Raw genomic sequence first — 24,509 nt, forward strand, 5'->3', positions numbered from 1 at the left:
TTGAGGTGACAAACTGGGATGCACTCTGTGAGCCTCATGGAGAGGACATTGATGGGCTCACTGAGTGCATTACTGGCTACATTAACTTCTGTGTGGACTGCAATGTCCCAACTAAGATGGTCCATTGTTATCCAAATAACAAACCCTGGGTAACAAAAGACATCAAGGACATACTGAATGCCAAGAGGAGGGCCTTTACTGATGGTAATAGGGAGGAGGTGAGGGCAATCCAGGCCGACCTGAAGGTGAAAATCAGGGAGGCCAAGGAAAAGTACAGGAGGAAGCTGGAGCAGAAACTCCAGCAGAACAACATGAGAGAGGTCTGGAGCGGCATGAAGACCATCACTGGCTTCAGACCGACTGGCAGCAGAGGAGTTGAAGACAGCTTGGACAGGGCCAATGAACTTGGCTGTTCTTTAACAGATTCGACACACCGGCTCCTGCTCATCCCCCCTCTAACCCAGCTGCTGTCGGCCCTCAAGCTCCTCTGAGTACTCTGCTCCCCCCTACCCATCAGGCTAAAAGCCCTCTTCACACTAATGACTCCCCCCTCCCCCACCTGTAACTTCTGCTGTCTGCCTGACTAAAGACCAGGTGAGAGGACAGCTGATGAAACTCCACTCAAACAAGGCTGCAGGCCCTGATACCGTTAGCCCCGGGGTGCTAAAAGCATGTGCCCCCCAGCTAAGCGGAGTCCTTCAACATGTCTTCAACCTGAGCCTGTGTCTTCAAAGGGTCCCTGTTCTGTGGAAGACATCTTGCCTTGTTCCTGTGCCGAAGACGCCGCGTCCCAGTGGCTCCAAGGACTACAGACCGGTGGCACTGACCTCCCACATAATGAAGACCCTGGAGAGACTAGTGCTGGAACAGCTGCGGCCCATGGTCAGACCCCTCCTGGACCACCTTCAGTTCGCCTACCAGCCCCGACTGGGAGTTGAGGACGCCATCATCTTCCTGCTTAACCACATCCACACCCACCTGGACAAGCCGGCAAGCACAGTGAGGATAATGTTTTTTGAATTCTCCAATGCTTTCAACACCATCCGGCCAGCCCTGCTGGGTGAGAAGCTGGCAGCAATGCAGGTGGATGCCCCCCTTGTGTCCTGGATTGTGGACTACCTGACTGGCAGACCACAGCACGTGCGCCTGCAGCACTGTGTGTCGGACAGCGTGGTCAGCAACACTGGGGCCCCTCAGGGGACTGTCCTCTCTTCCTTCCTCTTCACCATCTACACACACAGAGTCCTGCCACCTTCAGAAGTTTTCTGATGACCCTGCTGTGGTGGGATGTATTAGCGGTGGTGAGGAGTCTGAGTACAGGGCTGTGGTGGGGAACTTTGTCTCATGGTGTGAGTAGAACCATCTGCAGCTCAATGCGACAAAGTCTAAGGAGCTGGTTGTGGATCTACGGAGGGCAAAGGCACCAGTGACCCCGGTTTCCATCCAGGGGGTCAGTGTGGACATTGTGGAGGAGTACAAGTACCTGGGAGTACACTTAAATAATAAATAATAAATAATAAATAATAAACTGGACTGGACCAAGAACATGCAAGCTGTTTACAGGAATGGCCAGAGCCGCCTCTATTTTCTGAGGAGGCTGAGGTCCTTCAACATCTGCCGGACAATGCTGAAGAATATTTATGAGTCTGTGGTGGCCAGTGCTATCCTGTATGCTGTTGCATGCTGGGGCAGCAGGTTGAAGGTAGCGGACGCCAACAGACTCAACAAACTGATCCGTAAGGCCAGTGACATTGTGGGGGTGGAGCTGGACTCTCTGGCGGTGGTGTCAGGGAGGAGGATGCTGGCCAAACTACACGCCATCTTGGACAGTGTCTCCCACCCACTCCATGACGTGCTGGTCGAGCAAAGGAGCACCTTCAGCAGAAGACTCATCCCACCAAAAAGCACCACAGAGCGCCACAGGAAGTCATTCCTGCCTGTGGCCATCAAACTCTTTAACTTCACCCTCTAAGTGTTAGTCTATATGACCCTAAGTCATTAAACTGGACATTGATTATTACATCTCTGCAATACTTGTCATAATTGTGCAATATTCTGTGTATTACTCCTGTGCAATATTTTGTTTTCCTATGTTAGTTTTTCCTATTTATGGATATTGATATTATATACCTCCATTACTGCTGTGCAATATCTTAATAATCTCAATCTCTTAGCTCGACAGTACTTGCACCACTACTTATTACTTATATTATTACATTGTATTATTATACTGTATTATCATCATCAACCAGTAAACCCACTTGGTACCTCACACTTATTTTATCTTATACTTATACCCACCTGGTACTTAATTTATTTTCTGACCTGTTTTATAGTGTATTGTATTATATTTTTGCCAGTACTTTCTCCTGTGTGCACTGACGTAAAGGCGAGCGTAAAGAGTTTCAATCCGGGGATCAATAAAGTATTTCTGATTCTGATTCTGATATATTTAACCAGCACGTCTGGGGCTCAGCGTGCTGCTGTCCCACTGCTGACAAAGGAATTATTCACCTTCTCAGTCTGTTCATGAAGGAATTCCCAATGATGTGTATTCCCTCTGGGCTTTGTCAGGAGCAGACAGGGAATGAATAACAGAAAGGATTAGAGGGGAAAGATAACGATAAAGTGCTTCTCTTTCTTCTCTATGCTTAGGAGTTATTTTTCAGCAGGACTTTTATCTGAACATATGTGTAGATAGAGGAAGAAACCGAGAACGGACTATAAATATGAATGGATGGGTTTTCCTTTAGAACACAGGCTTGGCTCCAAATCTGCTCCGAACTCCACAGGGACAAGGGAAATGTACTGCCATGTTAATATCAGTAAAGATTATACATCTTATAAATCACATACATTTTCTGTTATTTCTGCTTTTTATGCATGCTGGCTGTTTGAATTGTATTATGTTATACGACAACAAGAACACACCACCACCAACAACAACAACCTTAATAATAATAATTACAATAAATATGGCACCCTTACAAAGAATGTGGCTCAAAGTGCCTTACAAGGAGAACAAAGACAGACTATTATTAGTTAGAGTTTAGTTAGTTGTGTTGAGTTTATGACAAGTTGATTTCCAGAGAAATGTCTTTGAAAGAACTGCTCAGATTAAATTATTCATTCGTTCTTCATTTATTATTCGTCATATGTATGTTGAATCCTTTTCTTGCCTGTGAACAAATGTTACATTTTTGCATGTTTAGCTGACCTGTTGTACATTGATTAAAAAGACTCACATGTTAGCTTTACGATTAATTAGAATGCATCAGTTGGAAGTGTACCAATTAAACACTGTCTCTAATTCACCTATAATTACTGTCAATTTCCACGGTTCTTTCAAAGGAAACTTGCTAGGACATCATTAGGAAGTTCAATCAGTAGCATCAGTAAATTAATAAATAGAAGCAGAAAGAACAAAAACTAAAAATACCAGTAGGCCTAAATGATTAACATGAGCAATACTAATTATAAATGGTATTAACAGGAAAGCATTTCAAGTTAAGATTAGTTGAAAGCAAACTTTACTAGATGTGTGTTAAGCTGTAACTGTCACTCTAAGCTTTCATTGTCCCAAAATGCAGGTTTCTCCCAAATATTGCTGGAAAAGGTTCTCCACAGGTTGCAGCAGAGTTAAAAAAAAGAAGCTGCATCTCTACTTTTCTTATGACTCTAGTTCTGATCATCTAATAAACCTGCAGTGAAGGATCTGAGTGAAAGTGAAGACATGCAAACAGTGTATACAGCATCTTACAGCTTTACAAACTAGCAAAAGGACCTTAAAGTCCATGTAAAGCAATAATAAATATGTGTTCTGAGTTTGTCACACCACAGAAAAATGTGTCATCAACCACCCAGCCAAATTTGAATGATTTAAAAAATCGCCAAGTAAGTAAAATAAGTTATCAAAATCAGTATTCACTGCTCTCAAACGCTGGGGGCATGTCCACTGAGGGAGCTGAAACCACGCCCACTCGCGGGAAAACTGCCTCTCTCGATTGTCAAATACCACTACAACAAAAATGGATGCTCTCTCTAGCAGCTTCATTGTTGGAGTATCACATCTATACAAGTTTGAGCCTCCAGAGCCAGAATCCAATTCAGAAGACAAGGACCAGCTACCGAGAATCAACCTCGTCCCTCCCAGTCTGCAACAGAAAGGTAATTTTCTTTCTCCCTTTTATGCAAGTTAGCAATATGTAACTAGCATGGCTTGCATGAATAGCCACATAAGGTTAGGCTATCAATAAATAACAGAATAAAACATATGTTGCCACTTCATGATCAGATGCAGATCATTTTTATTATTACATGTCACAGATCAAACTAACAGCCATCATGGTTTTAGTTATGTTGCATATTAAGTATGAAAATTATGTGAATAAAATGCTATAGCCTTTACAGATCTTAACCCAGTTTCACACATATGGAAGATTTTGGACTAACATGTAAAATAATGCTCTCCACTACCAATTATATATATATATATATATATATATATATATATATATATATATATATATATATATATATATATATATATATATATGAGAGGAATATCTTGTGGATCCACAGTAGCACTGAAGGTGTTCTGGAGGCTCGTGGTGGCCTGACTCCACATAAGACACTTGGTTTTTCCTTTCATTTGAAACCCATCTTCTGATTGCTGAATATCATCATTGCAATACACAAGCTGAGCAACAGACTGTCTAGATAACTTTTATGTACGGTTGTTCATAATATAGAATTGTCAGACAACTGAACTGATTTACAATATCTTTAGTCACACTGTGGAGAATGCAGGACAATGTCCATGAGAATGTCTGCTGCAAAGACCTTAATGCTGTATGTAAAGATAAACAAATGATCCTTAAAATTATGAATACACAACCAGTTAGAGTATTAGATGTCTAGCACTAAAACACTTTATAACACATACTCCAACAGGTTCAGGATAGATGTGGAGAGCTTCCTAAAGAGCCATGGTCCATTAATCTTCATCCAGGCCTTGAGCCTCTCTGCCTGAACCCCTTCTCCCTGCAAAATACCCTAAACACCTACCAGGCAGACCATGGGCCATTGGAGATGAAGGAAAGAGCTGTGTAAGTTAGACAATAATTTTCTTTTTTTTTTTTGAGGGAGCATCCATTTTTATTTTTGAACATGTAAAAATTACATTTGTGTTGATCAAATTGTATGTCTTTCAAAAACTGGTATGGTTTAGGACTCAAGAACCTCAAGTTGCACTGTTTATGCAATCATATTAGTGATGTTGATTAATGTATACATGGATCTGTGTATAAATAAACTATGGGAGAGTTCACTACGTTACAGTATCTTGAGGATCAATGTGCACCGAAAACAATATACTTTGCTTTAAATAGGCAATAAAGTATAATGATTTTGCACTAACACATACATTAGTCAAGTAAAGTCAATTTTATTCAAACAGCCTAATATCATAAATTGCCTCAAAAGGCTTTAGAATCTCTACAATATACGACACCCTCTGTCCTTTGACCCTCGATTCGAATGAGGAAAAACCTTTTAACAGGGAAAAAAAAATGGCAGAAACCTCAGGAAGAGCAACAGAGGAGGGATCCCTCTCCCAGGACGGACAGACATGCAATAGATGTCGTGTGTACAGAATAGAATCACAACCGAAAATCATACAATTGTGATGACAAAATGTAGATTCTAAAACATAAGTGAAGAGGATGGATCCAGAAGGACAATTATGCAGCGTGATGCCCACTAAGTAGGATCTGAGCCACACTACCTCCTCTCCACAATATGCTCCGGAGACAGAAATACCTGCTGAAAGTGACAGGAGAGACAGGAGAGGAGAGACAAGAAAGCATATAACTACAGGAGAGGTAAAATGTAGAGTTAGTAACATGAGTTACTGGGATAATCATCTGAAAATTTTGCTCTATGGTTGTGGAAATTCACTAAATAAAAATTTGTTTTTAAAAAATAAAAAAAAACCCTGCTGTCAATGTTTTGGTCCATCCATAGAACCAAAATGATTTGAGGCAGACTGCAGGTTAATGAATCAAACTGGCATCTTCTGGGGTCCCATTCTGAACGACCTGACAAAAACAGAGAGGAAAAAAGACTAAGGCTGTTTTTGTTTAACGCATACACATAACTCCTTTCAGAGGGGTTGTTCTGCCCTCACTGTTCGACCTGAATCTCCTCGACAGGTGTATTGTCTTCTTTATTGAGACGATTCCTTCAAAATGTCGACAGAATAGAAATGGAAGAAAATTAAGCTTTTTTTTTTTGCAATCATCAGAAAGAAGACCACCTACCCAAAACAAACCTAGATAAATATAAAATTGTCACATGACATGACATTTTGTTGTTATTATGTCATTACAGTCATGCTCACTATCTGGCCTACAGATGTTTTGTTTCCTGGTGCTGGGGAAAGCACAACAGGGTTGTCATACCTTCTTGTGTTGTGTACACAGGCTTTAAACCTCCCATTTAAATTTAAAAAGTCTTTTATATTGTAATTGCTTGGTAATGTGTTATGTACACAGTTATTTATTCAATACACTTTTAATAAATTTCATAGAAGTCTTGGACAGCTGTCAATCAGTTTTTGAGTATGTTGACATGGGTGTCCAACTTTTTTTAAATGGAGGTTGGTGGGGCTCTAGTGCAGGGATGGACTGAGGTAGGAGATAGGCTGGAGGAAGACGATGACAACTTTACATGGGGAAAACAGTCTTGTCAAATCTTTACTATCATGTTCATATATCATACAATAAGTTGATAATGTAATTATCGTGACAGGCCTAATGTAATGTATATATTACCAAATAACAAAACTTTGAGTAAGGGCCAGAATAGTACGGTGGAGATGATGACTCATCATCAGAAAACATCTGATTAGGAAAGGGGTTGTGGGTTTAGACGGGTGTTGAGTGGTGGGTATGGTGATGTGTTGGAGCTGTTCCCACCCCACCTGGACAGCTGAACCTGGACACATGGCTAGCAATTGCATCTGATTTCTCAGGTCGCTCATACTGTAAGCACAGGAATCCAGGAACAGCCACTGCATTCATCTCAGCCACAAAGGGTGAAGGGTCATGGATGACCTAGTTAAAGAGGAGGTCCGTAAGCTCAGTCAGATACTCTAAAACACAGGACAGAGCACATAACATAGCATATAGTTCATTCATATGGTCTCAACTGTTGACAAACAGATTTCCATCTCAGCTAATCAAGACTATTGATTGGGGTATAAATCAAAGAATGAAGACCTCTCCCCACAGACATACAGTATCCCTGTCTAAAACCAAACACAACAACAACACAGTCTTCCTCATCTTTGTTAGCAGCTTCAGACTCCACCAGCCTACATAGGAGCTGGGAGGCCAGTGAAAGGCTCACTCTGCAGCCTGCCTGGTAGCCCCCTAACAAGATTAAGGTCCCGCTTGGTGTAACTCACTCTGATGCGATTTTCATTTCTCTGGCCTGGTCCTTACGTTCCCCTCCGTCTAATCCTTCACTATTCTCACTGCCATCCATCGGCCATGCTAATCTGCTGGCAGGCTTTAGGAGGAGAGGCTTCCACACACAGACTCTCTTATAAACACCAAGGGAAAGAGCTGGTTTTCACTGTATGGGAGCACACACCATCACATAGTGTTTGTGGATAGAAAGCTGGTGGTAAGACTGCTGTTTGAAATTGACTTGTTGACATGGTGTTGTTTGAAGCCTATTGGTTTAGCTGTCATTAGCCCCTTCTCTGCAACAGTTCAACATTGTGTTTCATGTATCACTGCTTGTGCTTGTCTGTTTGTGATGAACAGCAGCTTGTCATGAACAGAGTTTGATATCACGCAAATGATTTCAAACGAGGTGAGGTGTATGTTGACCTGAGCCAACACCTGTCTTTTTTTAACAATAATGTAGAACTGAAAAGAGGAATGACATTAAAGCCAGTTAAGATCAAGCTCTAGTGCAAATGTTATCAGTGGGTGTCACCTCACTATTGAGTGTGTTGCATTTACAGTTCAAATGTACACTGAAAAAAAAATCTTAGTTTTATCTTTCTATATTGAGTCCTAAAAATCTCACTTTCTAAAAAAAGGTGATAAAATCTGCCAATGCAGTAATTCTATTTTCAGTAGAAATCTACTTTTTTCAAATATGTTCCAGAAATTACTATCTTGGATAATACTGCTGCACTAGAATTAAGAAAATAAATTAACTTAGAATAAGTTCATTTTTATTGCAGCAACTTGTTGCATTTATTTGCAAAATTTCTTACTGCACTGACAGATTGTTTCACTTGTTTTAAGAAAATAAGACTTTAAAGCTGCATTAATCTGTTTGTTTTTTTGGCCACTTGAGGGTAGCAGAACAAGCTGTAAACATAACACTGACATATTATACCCCTATACAGTTACCTATTTACACATCCAGCAGAGCAAAATTAGCATTCATTTGGAGTCGTGTTTGTACCAACCTAATGAATCTAAGTCCAATATTCACTCTTCTTTTAGCTCTGATTTGGACTCCACCAAGTCCTGGGGAAAATATCTGGCTCTTTAGCTGCTAAATGCTCCACTATGTTCACCATAAAGTTGCTAACTTTGTCTGTCTGGGCAGGTAGTGTAAAGTGGGTTTACCAAAGCTTTTTCACTGAAAACAGCTTCTGGAAATGAGGTTGATGAGAGCAGTGAAACAAAGTAGTAAAGTAAGAGGCAGTAAAACCAGAATAATTAATTAGTTAGGCTGTGGGTTGCTAACTTTGTCTGTCTGCAGTATGCTTCTAGTATCAAAGAGTTGGTTTATGAGAGCTTTCACTGAAATGATGCTGATGAGAGGAGTCAGACTGAATCAAAACAGGAAAAGTTGCAGGTCAAAATAATGAGCTAAACGAGGTTATAAAGCTCCATAGAGGTCATTTAATCCATATAAAATATTGATTAGTGCAGCTTTAAAAACTCAATTACACGACTCAATTGGCAACAGATGCTCTGTTCTGGTTAGTTTTAACTAAGCAAATATTTCCTGATTGAAATAGATATAAAAATGACAACTTGTGGTTGGTATATATATATATATTAGTTGTCCTATGTTTTTAGGAAAAGTTTAAGTTAGTAATATCAGGTACTGAAAAAAAAAAAAATTGGCAGTATTGAAACTAGGTATCATACTGGTACCAGCATCACTGGTAAGGAAAATATGGAAAATATCAAAACGCTACGTATATGGTAATCACTATCACTTTGTGTCCGTATTCTCTCTCACCCCAAAATACCTTCTTTTCTTTTCAGCTGTTCCCTTTCAGGGGTCGCCACAGCGAATCATGTGCCTCCATCTAACCCTGTCCTCTGCATCCTCTTTACTCACACCAATTAACTTCATGTCCTCTCTCACTACATCCATCAATCTCCTCTTTGGTCTTCCTCTAGACCTCCTGCCAGTCAGCAGCTCCAACCTCAGCATCCTTCTACCAATATATTCACAGCCTCTCCTTTGAACATGTCCAAACCACCTCAATCTGGCCTCTCTGACTTTATCTCTGAAACATCTAACATGAGCTGTCCCTCTGATGTACTCATTCCTGATCCTGTCCATCCTCCCAAAGAGAACCTCAACATCATAAGCTCTGCTACCTCCAGCTCTGCCTCTTGTCTTTTCTTCAGTGCCACTGTCTCTAAGCTGTACAACATTGCTGGTCTCACCACCGTCTTGAATACCTTTCCTTTCATTCTTGCTGATACTCTTTTATCACACAACACACCTGACACTTTTCTCCACCCTTTCCAACCTGCTTGCACTCGCCTCTTCACCTCTTTTCCACAGTCTCCATTGCTCTGAACCGTTGACCCTAAGTACTTAAAGTCCTGCACCTTCTTCACCTCTGCTCCCTGTAACCTCACCGTTCCACCTGGGTCCCTCTCATTGACACACATGTATTCTGTCTTACTGCGGCTAAGCTTCATTCTATCTATTCAATCTACGAAGACACAATGCAACTCCCTATGACCTTCTCTGTACTTCTCCATCAGCATCCTCAAAGCAAATACTGCATCTGTTGTACTCTTTCTAGGCATGAAACCATATTGCTGCTCACAAATGCTCACCTCTGCCCTTAGCCTAGCTTCCACTACTCTATGCCACAACTTCATTGTATGGCTCATCAGCTTTATTCCTCTGTAGTTGCCACAGCTCTGCACATCTCCCTTGTTCTTAAAAATTGGCACCAGTACACTTCTCCTCCATTCCTCGAGCACACTCTCCAAGATCTTGTTAAACAAACTAGTCAGAAACTCTACTGCCACCTCTCCTAGACACTTCCATACCTCCACAGGTATGTCATCAGGATCAACTGCCTTTCCACTCTTCATCCTCTTCAACGTCCTCCTCACTTCACTCTTGCTAATCTTTGCTACTTCCTGCTCCACATCAGTCACTTCTTCTTCTCTTCGTTCCCTTTCATTTTCCTCATTCATCAACTCTTCAAAGTACTCCTTCCATCTTCCCATCACACTCCTGGCACCTGTCAATACATTTCCAATCTTATCTTTAATCACCCTAACCTGCTGCACATCCTTCCCATCTCTATCTCTTTGTCTGGCCAACCTGTACAAATCCACTTCTCCCTCTTTAGTGTCCAACCTAGCATACAAATCCTCATATGCTCTTTGTTTGGCCTTTGCCACCTCTACCTTCACCTTACGCTGCATCTCCCTGTACTCCTGTCTACTCTCTTCAGTGCTCTCCGTGTCCCACTTCTTCTTAGCTAACCTCTTTCTCTGTATACACTCCTGCACTTCCTCGTTCCACCACCAAGTCTCCTTGTCCGCTTTCCTCTTTCCAGATGACACACCGAGTACCCTCCTACCTGTCTCCCTGATCACATTAGCTATAGTGGTCCAGCACTTCCTGACCACCCAGAGTCTGTCTCAGCTCCTCCCTGAAAACTACATGACATTCTTCGTTTTTCAACTTCCACCACTTCGTCCTCTGCTCTGCCTTTGTCCTCTTCATCTTTACACACTACCAGTTCTCCTGTGTTGTCTGGCTACACTCTCCCCTACCACTACTTTACAGTCACTGGTCTCTTTCAGATTACAACGTCTACACAAGATGTAGTCCACGTGAGTGCTTCTACCTCCGCTCTTATATGTCACCCTATGTTCCTGCCTCACCTCCAAATACCTGGCTTTGATAATATGCATTTATTATCACTTTTTGCAGTAGAGCGTTACCACGTAGTTTTCTGCTTCTACAACCTCAGATAAAGGAGCTTGTTGCTCCACTACACCTCTCCAAGAGACGATGGAAAACAGCCAGCCGGCCCTGAACCTCACTATGCTTCCTGCTTTCACAGGGACCTGTGTGATCACATCTTATCAGAGCTGCTCATTCTCCAGTTTGCTGAGTCTTGGATCTAACAGATGTGATGCTCCTGACATGAGTGAATGGCCCCTTATATAGCGGACATGACAGCAGAGAAACCCCTTGGCCCATGGGTATCCAGCCCTGTGGGGGAGGTCAAGTTAATGCCTGAACACGGGATGGAGGTGGAACTCAACAGCTGCAACCAAGAAGTAACACACCATCACACAGACACACCTACTGAGGAATGTGCAGCAATCACTGACAGGTAACACAAAAATCTTAGCAGGGAGGAAACAACACTCACATACATATTTCTTCTGTAGAGCTGTTTGATAGGAAGATTTATTGCATCTCTATACAAAATACCTCTGGGAAAGTATGTATGGTTTCTGTCTTAAGGGTTCAGTATGAATGAACCAAACAAGGTCTTTCGACGTGTCGTTCAACCTGGTGAAATTTCACTAACATTTTAATCACCTTCAGGTAAATCCAGTGAGGGTAGGTAAAAATCTTTCTACTATATGGGCCCCCCTGATAGAGTTGTCTTGTCAAATTAGAGGCCTTGAGTGTTTCTGTTTGGGGTCAATGACATGAAAATGAAGTCTTCTCATAGAACTACCATCACAACACTAGTAAGGTAAATGTTTACAGCAGACATCTTCACACACTCACAAATACTCTGCTATCCTCTGACATGACTGTTGACTCTTGTGTGCCAGTCTGTGCAGTGAAGAGCCGTTCTGTAGGATCTGCCATGAAGGCAGGGCCTCAGGGGAGCTGCTGTCGCCCTGCGAGTGCTCTGGTAGCCTGGCCATGGTGCACCGTGCCTGCCTGGAGCACTGGCTCACTGCCTCCAACAGCAGCCACTGTGAACTCTGCCACCACCAGTTTGCACTGGAGCGCCTGCCAAAACCTCTCACTGAGGTAGGCCATTGCAATACACAGCATTGTGATTTTGTGATAACATAGCTCATCAACACACTGCTTCTCAGCATTTAATATTTAAAAGGTTTTATTTGGCCAGGATTTGAGATATCAGTCTATAAGGTCTTTGAGATTTCTACCTCCACCCCTAAAAATTGGCAATAACGAATATCTTAAAACCTGGACAAATAAATCCCAATTTGTATTAATTTGTATATACACGAGTAGTGTATAATCTGTCATACTCAGCTATATATCTATTTTAGATGGTCCATTTTAAAATAGTAATAATGTTAATGGTAGTGTTAACATTAATATTAATAAATTAATAATAGGAATAAGCTAAAGGAATAATAATGACAGTATTAGTAACAGAGCCAATAACAACAACTGTAGTAGTAGTTGTCAAGCAGGAACACAGGGGCAGCAAGGGCCCACAAGCACAGATCCAGTCTCTGCAGCTCTGGTGGCAGAAATACCTGCTGAAAGCGACAGAAGTCAGTTAAAACAATAGTTTAACATTTTGAGAGACAACATTATTTGCTTTCTTTCTAAGAGTGAGATGAGTATCATGTCTATGCGTTAAGCTGGAGTTGGAGTCAGGATGTCGTTAGCTTAGTTTAGCAACTGGAATTACCGCCCTGCGGTTGTATGCCTCCACCAACCACTGAAGTTGCAGTTTACATCCATGTATGTCCAGGTTTGGTACCATCATGCCCGTACAGAGACTAAAACCTACCATATCTGGTAACCTTTGCCGGAGACACTGCACAGAACTGACTGATACTGTTACGGACAGACAGGCAGGAGACACCGATATGGAAACAGAGGGTTCTTTGTTAGGATTTAGTAGGTGAAGAAAGGTGTGCCGGTATGGAGATGGGGAAGTCCGCTGGAGGAAGGAAGATCGCTGGAGAAGGGACGTAGGGAATGTGCTGTGTAGCATGGGGAGTCCTTACACCAAACGAGGTTGGACAACTGGCTGAGGTGAGTGCTAGGCTTTATATGCTGGCTGTGATTAGGAGCTGATGGGGAACAGGAGTGTGATAGGGAGCCGGTGTGCTTCATTAGCAGACGGTGGAGCCTGGTGTATCCCTGACAGCCTCCACGGCCAGCTCCCAAGGGCCGAAAAACCCTGCCGTTGTCCTCCACCACGGGGAGCAGGATGATCCAGGTGGACGGCCAGGGGTTGGGCATGTGCGGAGCTGGGAACTTCGGGGGGACGACCCGGATCCTGGACAGGTGTGGAGATGGGAGCCTCAGACGGACGACCCGGAACCTGGTCAGGTGTGGAGTTGATAGCCTCGGACGTACGACCCGGGGCCTGGACCTGGGTGTTGCGGATGACCCGGCAGCTGAATCAGGGTGGAGCTGAGGACCTCGGGTGGACGACCTGGGGACTGGCCTGGCGTGGAGCTGAGGACCAAGGGTGCACGACCCGGGGACTGGCCTGGTGCGCAGCTGAGAACCTTGGGTGGATGACCCGGGAACTGGTCTTGTGTGGATCTCACCGCACGAGGTCCGTGACAAAGATCATCATCTAGAGGCCAGACGGAAAGTCTGTGGCGAAGGCGGGGACCCCCTGGAGGCCGGTGACGAAGGTGGGGACCCTCTGGAGATGGGAGGCAAAGGTGGGAACCTTCTGGAGACCGGCGGCGAAGGCGGGGACCCTCTGGAGGCCGCAGGCGAAGGCGGGAACCTTCTGTAGGCCGGCAGCGAAGGTGGGAACCTTCTGGAGACCGGCGGCGAAGGCGGGGACCCTCTGGAGGCCGCAGGCGAAGGCGGGAACCTTCTGTAGGCCGGCAGCGAAGGCAGGAACCTTCTGGAGGCCGGCGAACCAGATCAGGAGCTGGCGGCGGGACAGCCGGACAGGGAGCTGGCGATGGGGCTGCAGGACAGGAAGCCATTGACGGGAAGGTTGGTAGAGGAGCGGACTGGACCAGTGGTGTTCAGGAGTCTGGAGCCTGCCACTCCGGCAGAGAAGGAGGGTACTGCTGCTGCTGTGACCAGCAGACGGTCCTGTGGCGTGCTGTGATCCAACTGGAGGAGGAAGTAGTTGCGATACAGCAGGGAGTCCAGGGAGCTTCTGCGATCCATCCGGGAAAGGAAGCGACTGCGATCCAGCAGGGAGTTCGGGAGCAGGATGCTGCTGTGAACTGGCAAGGAGTCCAGGGAGCTGCTGTGATCCAGCCGGGAAAGCAGGCGACTGCGATCCAGCAGGGAGTACGGGGCCAGAATGCTGCTGTGAACCGGCAATGAGTCCAGGGAGCTGCTGCGATCCAGCTGGGAAAGTAAGCAACTGCGATCCAGCAGGGAGTCCGACGAACCGCTGGGCAGAGAAGCTGGCAAGCCGCTGGGTGGCGGTACAAGCGAACAGCTGGGCAGCGATACAGGCGAGCGGCGAAACAGGCGAGCGGCTGGGCGACGATACAGGCAAACGGCTGGGCAGCTGGGCAGTGGTGCGGGTGAGTAGCTGGTTAGTAGGCTGAAGATAGCAAATCAGGGTGTAGGTTGATGACTGGCAGACCGGAGAGCAATCTGGTGGCTACGTGGACCACCTCGAGCCAGAAGGGTGCCTCGGTATGGATTTTGCCTTGTGGACTGCTTTTCTGGTGCTAATGGATAGAGCCACAGGATGCCGTTGCTATCCACCACCAAAGATGGGCGCCGGTCTGGCCCTTGGCATGGCGTAACGGGAGATGACGGAGTGACCGAGGGAGTGCTGGTATTAGTCCTTTGGTATGGGTCCAACCTTCTGTTATGGACAGACAGGCAGGAGACACCGATAGGGACGTAGGGAATATGCTGTCACAGTCAGTGGGAGGGGTCTCTTGGTAGTTACTGCCTTCATGTTGGAGGAACTGCTGCTGTTAGCTTGTACCCTTAAAGCCACTTAGCCTGAAAGCCAGATTAGATGGTGTTTCCTTCCCTTGCTGCTCTGTAGAGGACAGTACAGGAGAGTGTATTAGTGGCCTCTCCGTATTCCTGCTCTTCCTGTTGCATGTGTGGTCACGGCCAATCTGTTGATTAAGCACCATGTGCTCCACCAGCTTAAGCTACACAGGGAACAGCATAAGCCTACTGTCAGACAATGCTGGACACATGCACACACATGCACAGAAACACTGGTAGAATACTTTACATTAGTGATGTAGAATAGTTAAATGTGTTTGTTCTGGAGACAAGGTGTTAGTCATCTCTATCTAAACAGCAGGCCCTGCACACACGATACACTCACACAAGTGATTTAAGTTATTTTGGCTGATTAGATGTCTTCTTCTCTGTGAGTGTGGGCTGTTAACTATTATTGACTAGCCTTTCAATGTTATGGAGAAATCCTAGGGTGTCAATGAAGAATAATGATGTTGTATTTTGAAGTGATAGTAAAATCATAGCTCTATAACTATGTTTACAAGCACCAGAAAACAATAATAACTTATCTTAATAATTCCTGTATTAACAGACCTGTCAATCAGTTTTGGAGTGATAGCAAGTTTCAGTCCTCTGTTTTGAATTTTGGTAGTTAGTTTCTGGATAATATTGTGCATTTAAGAATGGTCATCATATAAAAACCAAACTCACACTGCGAGTCCCTTGTAGAGTATTGTTGTAATACTGTAGTGATTGGACTCATGACCTCAATATTTTTAAAATCCTGGCTATGGACGTGTTTGATATTATTGTTCGTTGACCCTTAGTGCAATTGTATCATGATATGATCATATCTTGTTATCATTTTGCAAATTTCTATTGTCTAAATTAATCATTCTAAGTAAACTGTAATCAAAAACTAAACTGAGTGAAGAGGTTATTGAGGTTTTTCTTTGACATGTTTTCTTCTACATTGGTCTGATATAACATAACACACACACACACACACACACACACATATATATATATATATATATATATATATATATATATATATATATATATATATATATATATATATATATATATATATATATATACAGTACAATGCTATTTATTTCAATGAGTGAAACTACTGTGGACTACCATATTTTGGTCAAATAGCCCCATCCACACCATGCCCACCATTATGACCATGGGTTGCACTTGTCTTTTATGATGTGCTGTTAACCAGCCTTCACCCTTCTTCTTCTTTCCCCCAGTGGTTGTGTTCTCCATCCATGCAACAGCAGAGGAAGACGCTGTGTGGTGACGTAGTGTGTTTCTTGTTCATCACACCACTCGCCAGCCTGTCAGGATGGCTGTGTGTTCAGGGAGCCATGGACCTCTACTACACCAACAGCATGGAGGCCCTGGGGCTCCTGGTCCTCACACTGGCCCTCTTTACCATATACGTCTTCTGGACCGTGGTACGCTCAGGGTCTATACTGCTCCTTCAGACAGAACATATTCTGCTTATTTTATCTCCTCCCTAACCTTAAGTGCCATCCCACCATGTGTAAAACCCAAACAATGAGCTGAAAGACATTAAAATTCACTGTAGAATTGAGGGGAACTGCAGAGTTGGTGATACTTCTCTGTGGGTTCATCACTACAAGCGATCCCTTTCAAATTACATTTGATTTGGTTGTTGACATAAAAATACTGGTTAGCAGCTTTAACTCTCAGTAGTTTTTACATTTTTTATTCAAATAATTTGTTAGCTTTAAATCCTAAAATCACATCAAAAACTGGAACTTTGAGAGTGAAAGTTCATTCCTGACCTTGGGAACAGTAGTTTAACAATCGCTCAAGGTCCACTTACTAGCTTTTACCGGGCTTTCAACCATATCTCGTGGTCTTAATCAGCAAATGGAGTTTGCTCAGTTATCATGGAGATAGCACAGTTGTCATCACATGACCCAAGTCATTTGAACTTTGACCTTTACAGGCTGTACTGAAATATAAAAAAAAAAATATGATGGTTATTTGTTTCTCAGGTATCTGTGCGCTACCACGTGCATCTGTTCAAGACATGGAAGAAGACTGACCAGAGAGTGCAACTGCAGATTCCCTTGCCTGCCCACACCAACCATAACCAACAGACCCTGTCCATAAATACCCTCGGCAAAGCTACCAACAAAGAGACTATGGTGTAGACTACAGTCTACAATACTAAACATAACTCACATAAGGGAGGAGGGGAACGAAGCTCAATACACGTCCCAATCCTGACATAACAGCAGAGTTGAAGCCAGGGTTGGAAGACTCCTTCAAGAGCCGGAGGACTGTTACACCAGCCTCTGTAACCTTTTTCCTACCAAATTTATTGTGGAAACCAGTGTGCCAGGAACAATTGCGTCAGTTGCATGGAGCAAATCTCAGACTTCTCACAACCCTTGAGTCTGTCTCACAGTGATGAAAACTGACATTTTGTGACCACAGTGACAGTCAGTATCATAATTTCCTAAAGAAGACAATGAAGAGCTCTGGACTAATCTGATGATCCAGTTATTTTTCCTCCTCATGGAATAAACTCAAGATTACCAATTGATGACAATCTGTTGCAACTTTGCAGTTCTAATATCTCCAATGCAAAGTGCATTTGACTTATAATAATGAGAAGTGATGCATTAGCTCAGGCAAGTCATCAGCTCATCAGCTGACTCATTTTTTCACACACTAACAATTCAATAAATTTCTGCTCATGCCACAGCTGATCTTAAAGGGACTAGTGGTATCTGTCCATGCCGAGCTCATGTTTCATTTGCATTTTGGCCACTCTCCCATTCAAACAGATTTCCACCCATCCTGGATTCAGTCGGGCCAATCACAGCCGTTTATCTAATATGGGGCAGGTCTGATACATAGACTATATGTATAGATGGGCGACATGTCTAAACTTCCTCCCCATAGACTATAATGAAGTCAAAGTATGAGTAGAGTATCTCTGCAGACCGGAGACTTTGAATGGGAGGGGTAACTGTCAATCATTTTCTTATTTGGCCAATCAGAGGCTTACAATCCTCTGTCAATCAAAAACTAATTTCACCAACATGCAGCCTGAACCAGTTGTCAATCACTTTTTGATTCAGCTAATCATCTTTCTCATAGGGAGAAATAGGAAATCGACACGAAGAAGCAAACTTACCTTGTTTCTCAATGTTTACATTAGATCCGAAGTTTTCAGCTCTAGTCAAAGGATCAAAGGATCAACAGACAGAAATGTGTTTAATCAACATTTTAAAGTGAAAGTAGAGAAGTTTTGATCATAACAGAATATAGTAACTTACTCCACTGCTCATTTTAGAAATCACACATCACAAGTTTTGTTGGAAAGCTAGACGCCAGTGGCTAATGAGCTACCACAGGCTGTATGCAGTAAACTGGAAGCTAATGTTAGCTAACTCCCTAACCTCTATGGGAAATTACAGTAGTAACAAAGATACTTATAACTAAACCGTCTCTGGTAGTAAGTTAACAGGCTAGGCCTTGCCTTCCAAAAGTTGGAACAAACTTTTAAATAGGCCTTGTAGTTCTAATATGAGTGAAGATTCAGCAACTGGATTGCTTATTTCTTGTCTCAAATTTGTTCCGAAACAGATTTTGGTGGACTGCTAAGGTGAAATAAGTGAAAGTTTAAGTAGCCTACTTCATACAGAACAGAACCCTAATACGCATGCTCAAACCCTCTTGGCTCACAGAACTAGTGGCCTAAGGGGGAGGACTCTGCAGTTGGACCCTTCTCCGCTCATTGGGCACGATCCTGTGAAAATGAAGGTTCGCTAGCTAATGCTGGAAGCCTTTCTATATTCTGCAATGATCAGGGGGCGGGAGCGTATCGTCGGAATCGACGTCGGAAGGTCGGCGGTTCGATCCCGGCTTCCCCCTGGCCAACATGTTGAAGTGTCCTTGGGCACCCCAAATTGCTCCTGAGGGCTGTGCCTTCAGTGTGTGAATGTGAATGAATGTGTGTGAATGGGGTGAATGGTAGTCAGAAAGATTAGAAAGGCGCTACAGTCCATTCAAGGAGTTGATAAGCCTTAAGCAGACAGTGTTAGCTAGTTGAAGGTCCCACCCATACACCCGGCCGACTCAATCGCATCAAATAACTAATTAAACACAAACTTATCAGAAAAACTAACAGTTGAACATAGATCAGCATGATAAGAACTACTTAAACTGACAGAAACCATCTTTGGTAAAAAATTTGACATGTACTTAGATTTTTTTGCTTGGCCCATGTCCCATCTGCTAACAAGATACAACATAGATTTATTGATCTACAACACAGGGTTGTATATTGAGATTTCATTTTGTAGTTCCCTTTATGCTACTCAAAACAAATTATATACAGTAGATCAGTGAATAAATAATAGGTCATAGAAATGAAAACTATTTTACATGGTGGAGTGCTAAGGATGAATTTAGGAGTCTCACAGCCTGAGGGAAGAAGCTGCTTTGTAGTCTGGTGGTACAGCGGATACTTCTGTATCTCTTGCCAGATGGCAGCAGGGTGAACAGGCTGTGGCTGGGGTGGATACTGTGCTTTAGTATCCTTTGGGCTCTGCGCAGGAACCTCACCTCACCAATATCACTGATGCTCGGTAGGTTGGTACCAATGATCTTCTGAGCGGTTTTAATCATCCGCTGCAGAGCCCCTGCCACTTTTTAATCGATTGGTGGTGACCTTTGACCTTTGATTAAACATGAATTAAACCCCACCCCCTGATCCTCCCTCCCTCCAGAAGTACATGGCTCTATGTACTTGAGCGTGAGCGTGAAGCAGGCATGGTTAGCAGGAGCCAATGAGCATGAAGCAGGTGTGGTGAGCAGGAGCGAATGGGAGTGAAGTAGGCGTGGGAATGAAAAATACCCTGTAAATGAAATAATATGATTAAATAATTCATCATTTAAGTGAAATCAATAGTATCAAAAGTATAAAAAATCATTTACAAACTAATCTTTCAGGCGAAAAAGACACATCCTTCTCTGTCTGAGGTGTGAATGAATTGGAAGAATGTGGGAGGGTAGGCGGAGTTAGCGTAAACCAATGGGAGGGTGAGCCAATGGGAAAATAAGTTAGGAGGAGCAAGCGTGAGGCAATGATTTTGTGAAAATATGAACTAAAAAATAAATGATTAAAGAAGCTGAATAAATGTCCGGATATCTGTTGATGAATGTCAACGTGCAGCATCTCTTCCAGCTCCTGTGCAGACTGTGATCTGTGGCTAGCATTAGCCTGCATTAGCATCATCTCTTGCAGCTTCTGTGCAGACCATGTGAAGGCAGAGTGAGGAATGAGGGTATCAGATTTCCCCCGTAATACCATCACCCTTGCTTCTCAATCATCTGTGAAGGCAGTTTGAAATTGGAGGGTGAAACTCCTCACACAGGGTAAATAAAACCATTTGGGGTGCCCATGCTGTTTCTCAATCATCAGTATATCCTGTGTCCCTTAATGGTCAAAGTTTGTTGCTCTTTCTGAAGATTCCTTGCTGCTCAATCATCTGTGAAGGCAGTTTGAAATTGGAGTCGCAGGCAAGCTGTGAGGAGAAATCACGTGAGTTAGAAGTCATGCACAAGGTAAAACTCATCATCATGCGTGAGCATACGTGGATGATGTTGAAGAAATCTCATCAAGGAGTTTCACAAACAATATAATGCTCCACAGTCGTTGTCACCCCGCAAAGCTTTGTACAGAGGGCATACCTCTGCTATAAAGATGAGACACACCGCAACAATCTCTTATGTAGATACGACATTTCTCTATCCTTACTGTAACACCAACTTCCCCTGTCCTCTCAGACAGCCTGAAATTATCTATAAAGATTTCCAAGAACCTCAAAGCTACTTTGGGCTAATCAGGGCAAGGATCTACCCACCGAGAGAGTTGTACTTTCTAGTCTTGCCCTATAGAATGACGGGGGCTAAGCTTGCGTTTTTGACCTACGCTCTTTTACTCGCTGACCCCGTGAGGTCTATTCCTCAGTCTTCTGGCTAAAACTATCACACCACCGGATCCTTCTTGAGCCCCGTTGTCCGATCAACCCCCTATTCTACGAACCGCGTGGCTCCGAGGCAATGTTTTTTGCGGCTGATTTAAGATGAGACTTAGCAATGGCAAATCCTTTTTTCACTAAAGGCGATACAAAACGAAATATTTTAGAAAAAATCTAACCGATTCCTCTCCCGTACATAACAGGCGGCCAGTAAAAACCAGGGAGAGTGCCCCCTACTTGATTTTCATAATAACTCACAAAACGGTGAGGATCGAGCCTCTGATGCATCATTTTTTTTCACCAAGGATTTTTTTGGAAGGTCTAAAAAGACTTTCATGATAGTCTAACAATAGTAAAATTTACAGGGTTATTTTGATCTGTCTTTATTTCAATGTGGATGTTTTCAATGTGTTGCTTGACCACCGGTAGGTAGCAGTGGGGATTAAAATACTGCAGGACAATGTCCCCATACATCCCTTGTATAGCGATCGTTATATCACCAACCAGTTGATGTCGTACCACATCACTATAACAATGCATGTGATAAAATCCTCCCGTTATAGGCAGCCAACTTTTGATTGAAAACAAGCCATTTTCCCGGCTTAACCCCCAACATGTAAGCCACAGGGGGATGAACTCGTAGATGATATTGACCTCCTGCCTGAAAATCAAATCTCTTTTGAATGGAGCTAAACCCTAAATAAATATCGGAGTCAATTTTTCTAAGAAAGGCGTTCAGTTCTGTCTTGAGCTGGTCCAGGTTGTGATAATAACCACCCCTAAACCTCTGACGGGTGAACAACTTGCTCTCTGATGCTTCATCTTTGGGTTTCTTCCTCCATTAAAAATAAACTTCCTCATTAGAAATGTTATACCAGGTGTGGGGGTATGAAATCTCTGTCAGAGCTACCTCCCACGGGCCTTCTAAATCAATATGCTGCACTAAATCGACGTGGTAGCTGGAGCTCTTGTTATTTTTAAATACGTTGAAACTGGCATTGGAGGGTAGGACCATGTAGAATCCTTCTCCTGAGATTTGGTTCATGCTGTAATGATTCAGATTCAACGTACCTATTGTTTTTATAAATTTTTCAGGTTGCTTGCCTTGACTCAGCTGTTGAATTTCTCAGGCCAGTTTTTCCAATGCACCAGCATTTGTTTTTTACTCCTGACATGATTGTCCAAAATTTCTTCCACTTGAAACGCTTTGTCTTTACCAACCTTGACTTTTTGCAACTCTGCTTTGTAAAATGTGCCTCGGATTGGTTCTCCGTCATAATCTTTCAGTTTGTACACAGGGTTGGCGAGGTATGTGTTCGGTTACTGTAAACAATTTATTGGTATAACTCTGTTGATATTTTTTATCAAACACTCCTCTCAGTTTGGATATTCTCACCAAATCTTCCTCCTTAACATTCATCTTTAATTTGTTTTTGTTGCGTATGGGAAACGTACCATACAGGTTTTCAAACACTTGAGAGACTTTTTCACCTGCATAGGTGACATTTTTATACTTTTATGATAACTGTTATTGTAGCTGTCAAGCAATTCCTGTAAGACGTCCGCGAACCTACGGCTGTTTGTAGCCGTAAAATACCACCACATTTGTGTTTTCAGCATACGGTTAAATCTTTCAATAACAAACGCTTTCAGTTCACTGGCAGTTGCAAAATTATTAATTCCTCGTTTCTTCCTCAACCCCTCAACGCTTTTGTTTAAGAACTCTTTGCCCACGTCTCTTTGTTTCAGGGGTCTGGCTTTCTTTTAAATTGGAGTCAAAGGCCTTAGAGACCTCGACCCCTGTTTTTGTCTTCAAGGCTCTGGCATAAGCCTGTTTTGAAAATACATTGATGACCGTTAGTAAATAAATGTACCCATCATTGTGTTCACACACACTATTTGTGACAAAATGTATCCTGGCCAGTTTATGGAGTAAATGAGTCCTGTTCCGATAAAAAAGCTTTGACCCATTCTATGTTGACTTTTTTCCCCATTTCATCCTGCACGGCTCTGCGTAGTCATTCCACTCCCCCAAAACTACCAGGATGTGATGGATTATAATACACTTTTTTCATGATTCGTTTTTCAGCCATGTTTCCGGCTGCCCTCTCTAGGATTTTTTGAAAAACAACATCGAGACACAAGCTTCTTTAAATCGTTTTATTGACTAAAAATACACAACATTTCTCAAAGTACTGGATGTTAATTTCAACACGTTGATTCCACCCATATGGTAAATATGTACAATGTTCTCAATTCATTCCAGGTATTTGGATAAATGTTGTTTTGTACACAATAACTCACAAGGTCTACAAATAAAGTGTAAAGAGTAAACAGATGAGACATTTTCATGCAAGAATCTTTACTCATCTCTTTTATGATTTTACAAAAGGTATCAGACACAGAGCATTTATTTACTGCTAGCAATGTGTTGCTTACTATCTGATCCCAACTTTCAACATTTCGAACAACATCCAAAATCTTTTTTAGTCTAGCGACTTCATCTCTAAAGAAAAAAACATTGTTATCCACAACATGGGTGACTCTGTTTTTAACCACCTGATCTAAAACATTGATTAACTGATTAATGATATAAGTCATTATATATTATGGTCCTCTATATAAGTCACAAGTTTTCTGCAATAATTACCCATTTTTTTTAATCACTCAGTTTCCTTCCAAAAGTCTGCAACATAGTTCATCAGCTCAATCTTTTTCTCGTCTTGACCAATCAGCGCGTCGTAGATCTCTCTGATGTGTCTTGTCATTTTGAGGTTATGAAGAAAAGCCTCGGAAGCACTGTGGATTCTGTATGCAGATACGTGAATATGGTGTGCCTAAAGCGCCTGTTGAATGGCTCTGATAAAACGATCCGTCCAAAGCCGTTTCGTCAACTCATTGTAGTGTTGTTGGAAGAAATAATCTGGCATCTTAAACAGACATTCATGTTGTAGCTGACTCGGGTGATCAATTTGACAGCCGTTACAGATTTTAGATCTGTATGCGATCAGAACCTTGCTCAACAGGCGAACCACCATGGCTCTCACCATGTTCAGAAATAGGTCAGGAGAGCACCCCGTCAGGATCGTCCTATTTCTTGGGAGAGGGAGGTGGTGAGGCTCTTGGAGCTGAGGATACCAAAGAAGAAGAACAGGGCGAGTCGTGGGAGGGGAGGTGATGTAGGAGGAGGTAGAATCCAGTCAGGGGTCCCCGGGGGTGAAGGTGGGGGTGTTGTATCAAGGGTAGGGCTCCAGATGTGCAGTGGTGCTGCTGCTTCAGGGTTCTCCTCTGGGA

General features: G+C 43.0%; 1 protein-coding gene across 3 annotated transcripts; it reads left to right on the forward strand.

Annotated features, from left to right (window-relative positions):
• The first annotated feature begins 4,037 nt into the window (after nt 1–4,037).
• On the forward strand, nt 4,038–17,933 carry zgc:158785 (uncharacterized protein LOC791214 homolog). Of its 3 annotated transcripts, XM_044188934.1 has the most exons (6): nt 4,038–4,167; nt 4,954–5,108; nt 11,369–11,644; nt 12,099–12,303; nt 16,437–16,643; nt 17,214–17,933. In XM_044188934.1, the coding sequence occupies exons 3-6, from the start codon at nt 11,460–11,462 to the stop codon at nt 17,370–17,372; spliced, it is 756 nt and encodes a 251-aa protein (XP_044044869.1). In that variant the 5' UTR covers nt 4,038–4,167; nt 4,954–5,108; nt 11,369–11,459; the 3' UTR covers nt 17,373–17,933. The 3 variants fall into 3 exon arrangements, with proteins under 3 accessions (XP_044044869.1, XP_044044860.1, XP_044044878.1); XM_044188925.1 differs by lacking the exons at nt 4,038–4,167; nt 4,954–5,108 and adding an exon at nt 6,361–7,689; XM_044188943.1 differs by lacking the exons at nt 4,038–4,167; nt 4,954–5,108 and adding an exon at nt 11,094–11,135.
• Nucleotides 17,934–24,509: the final 6,576 nt, after the last annotated feature.

Source organism: Siniperca chuatsi, linkage group LG1, assembly GCF_020085105.1.
Source record: "Siniperca chuatsi isolate FFG_IHB_CAS linkage group LG1, ASM2008510v1, whole genome shotgun sequence".
Lineage (NCBI taxonomy): Eukaryota > Metazoa > Chordata > Actinopteri > Centrarchiformes > Sinipercidae > Siniperca > Siniperca chuatsi.

Bases quoted from the DNA above. Each gene is read 5' to 3' on its own strand.
- zgc:158785 (XM_044188934.1), top strand. From the start codon at position 11,460: ATGGCCCCTTATATAGCGGACATGACAGCAGAGAAACCCCTTGGCCCA. The intron at 12,304-16,436 runs GTAGGCCATTGC...TCTTTCCCCCAG, and splicing joins TGCCAAAACCTCTCACTGAG to TGGTTGTGTTCTCCATCCAT. The intron at 16,644-17,213 runs GTACGCTCAGGG...TTTGTTTCTCAG, and splicing joins TATACGTCTTCTGGACCGTG to GTATCTGTGCGCTACCACGT.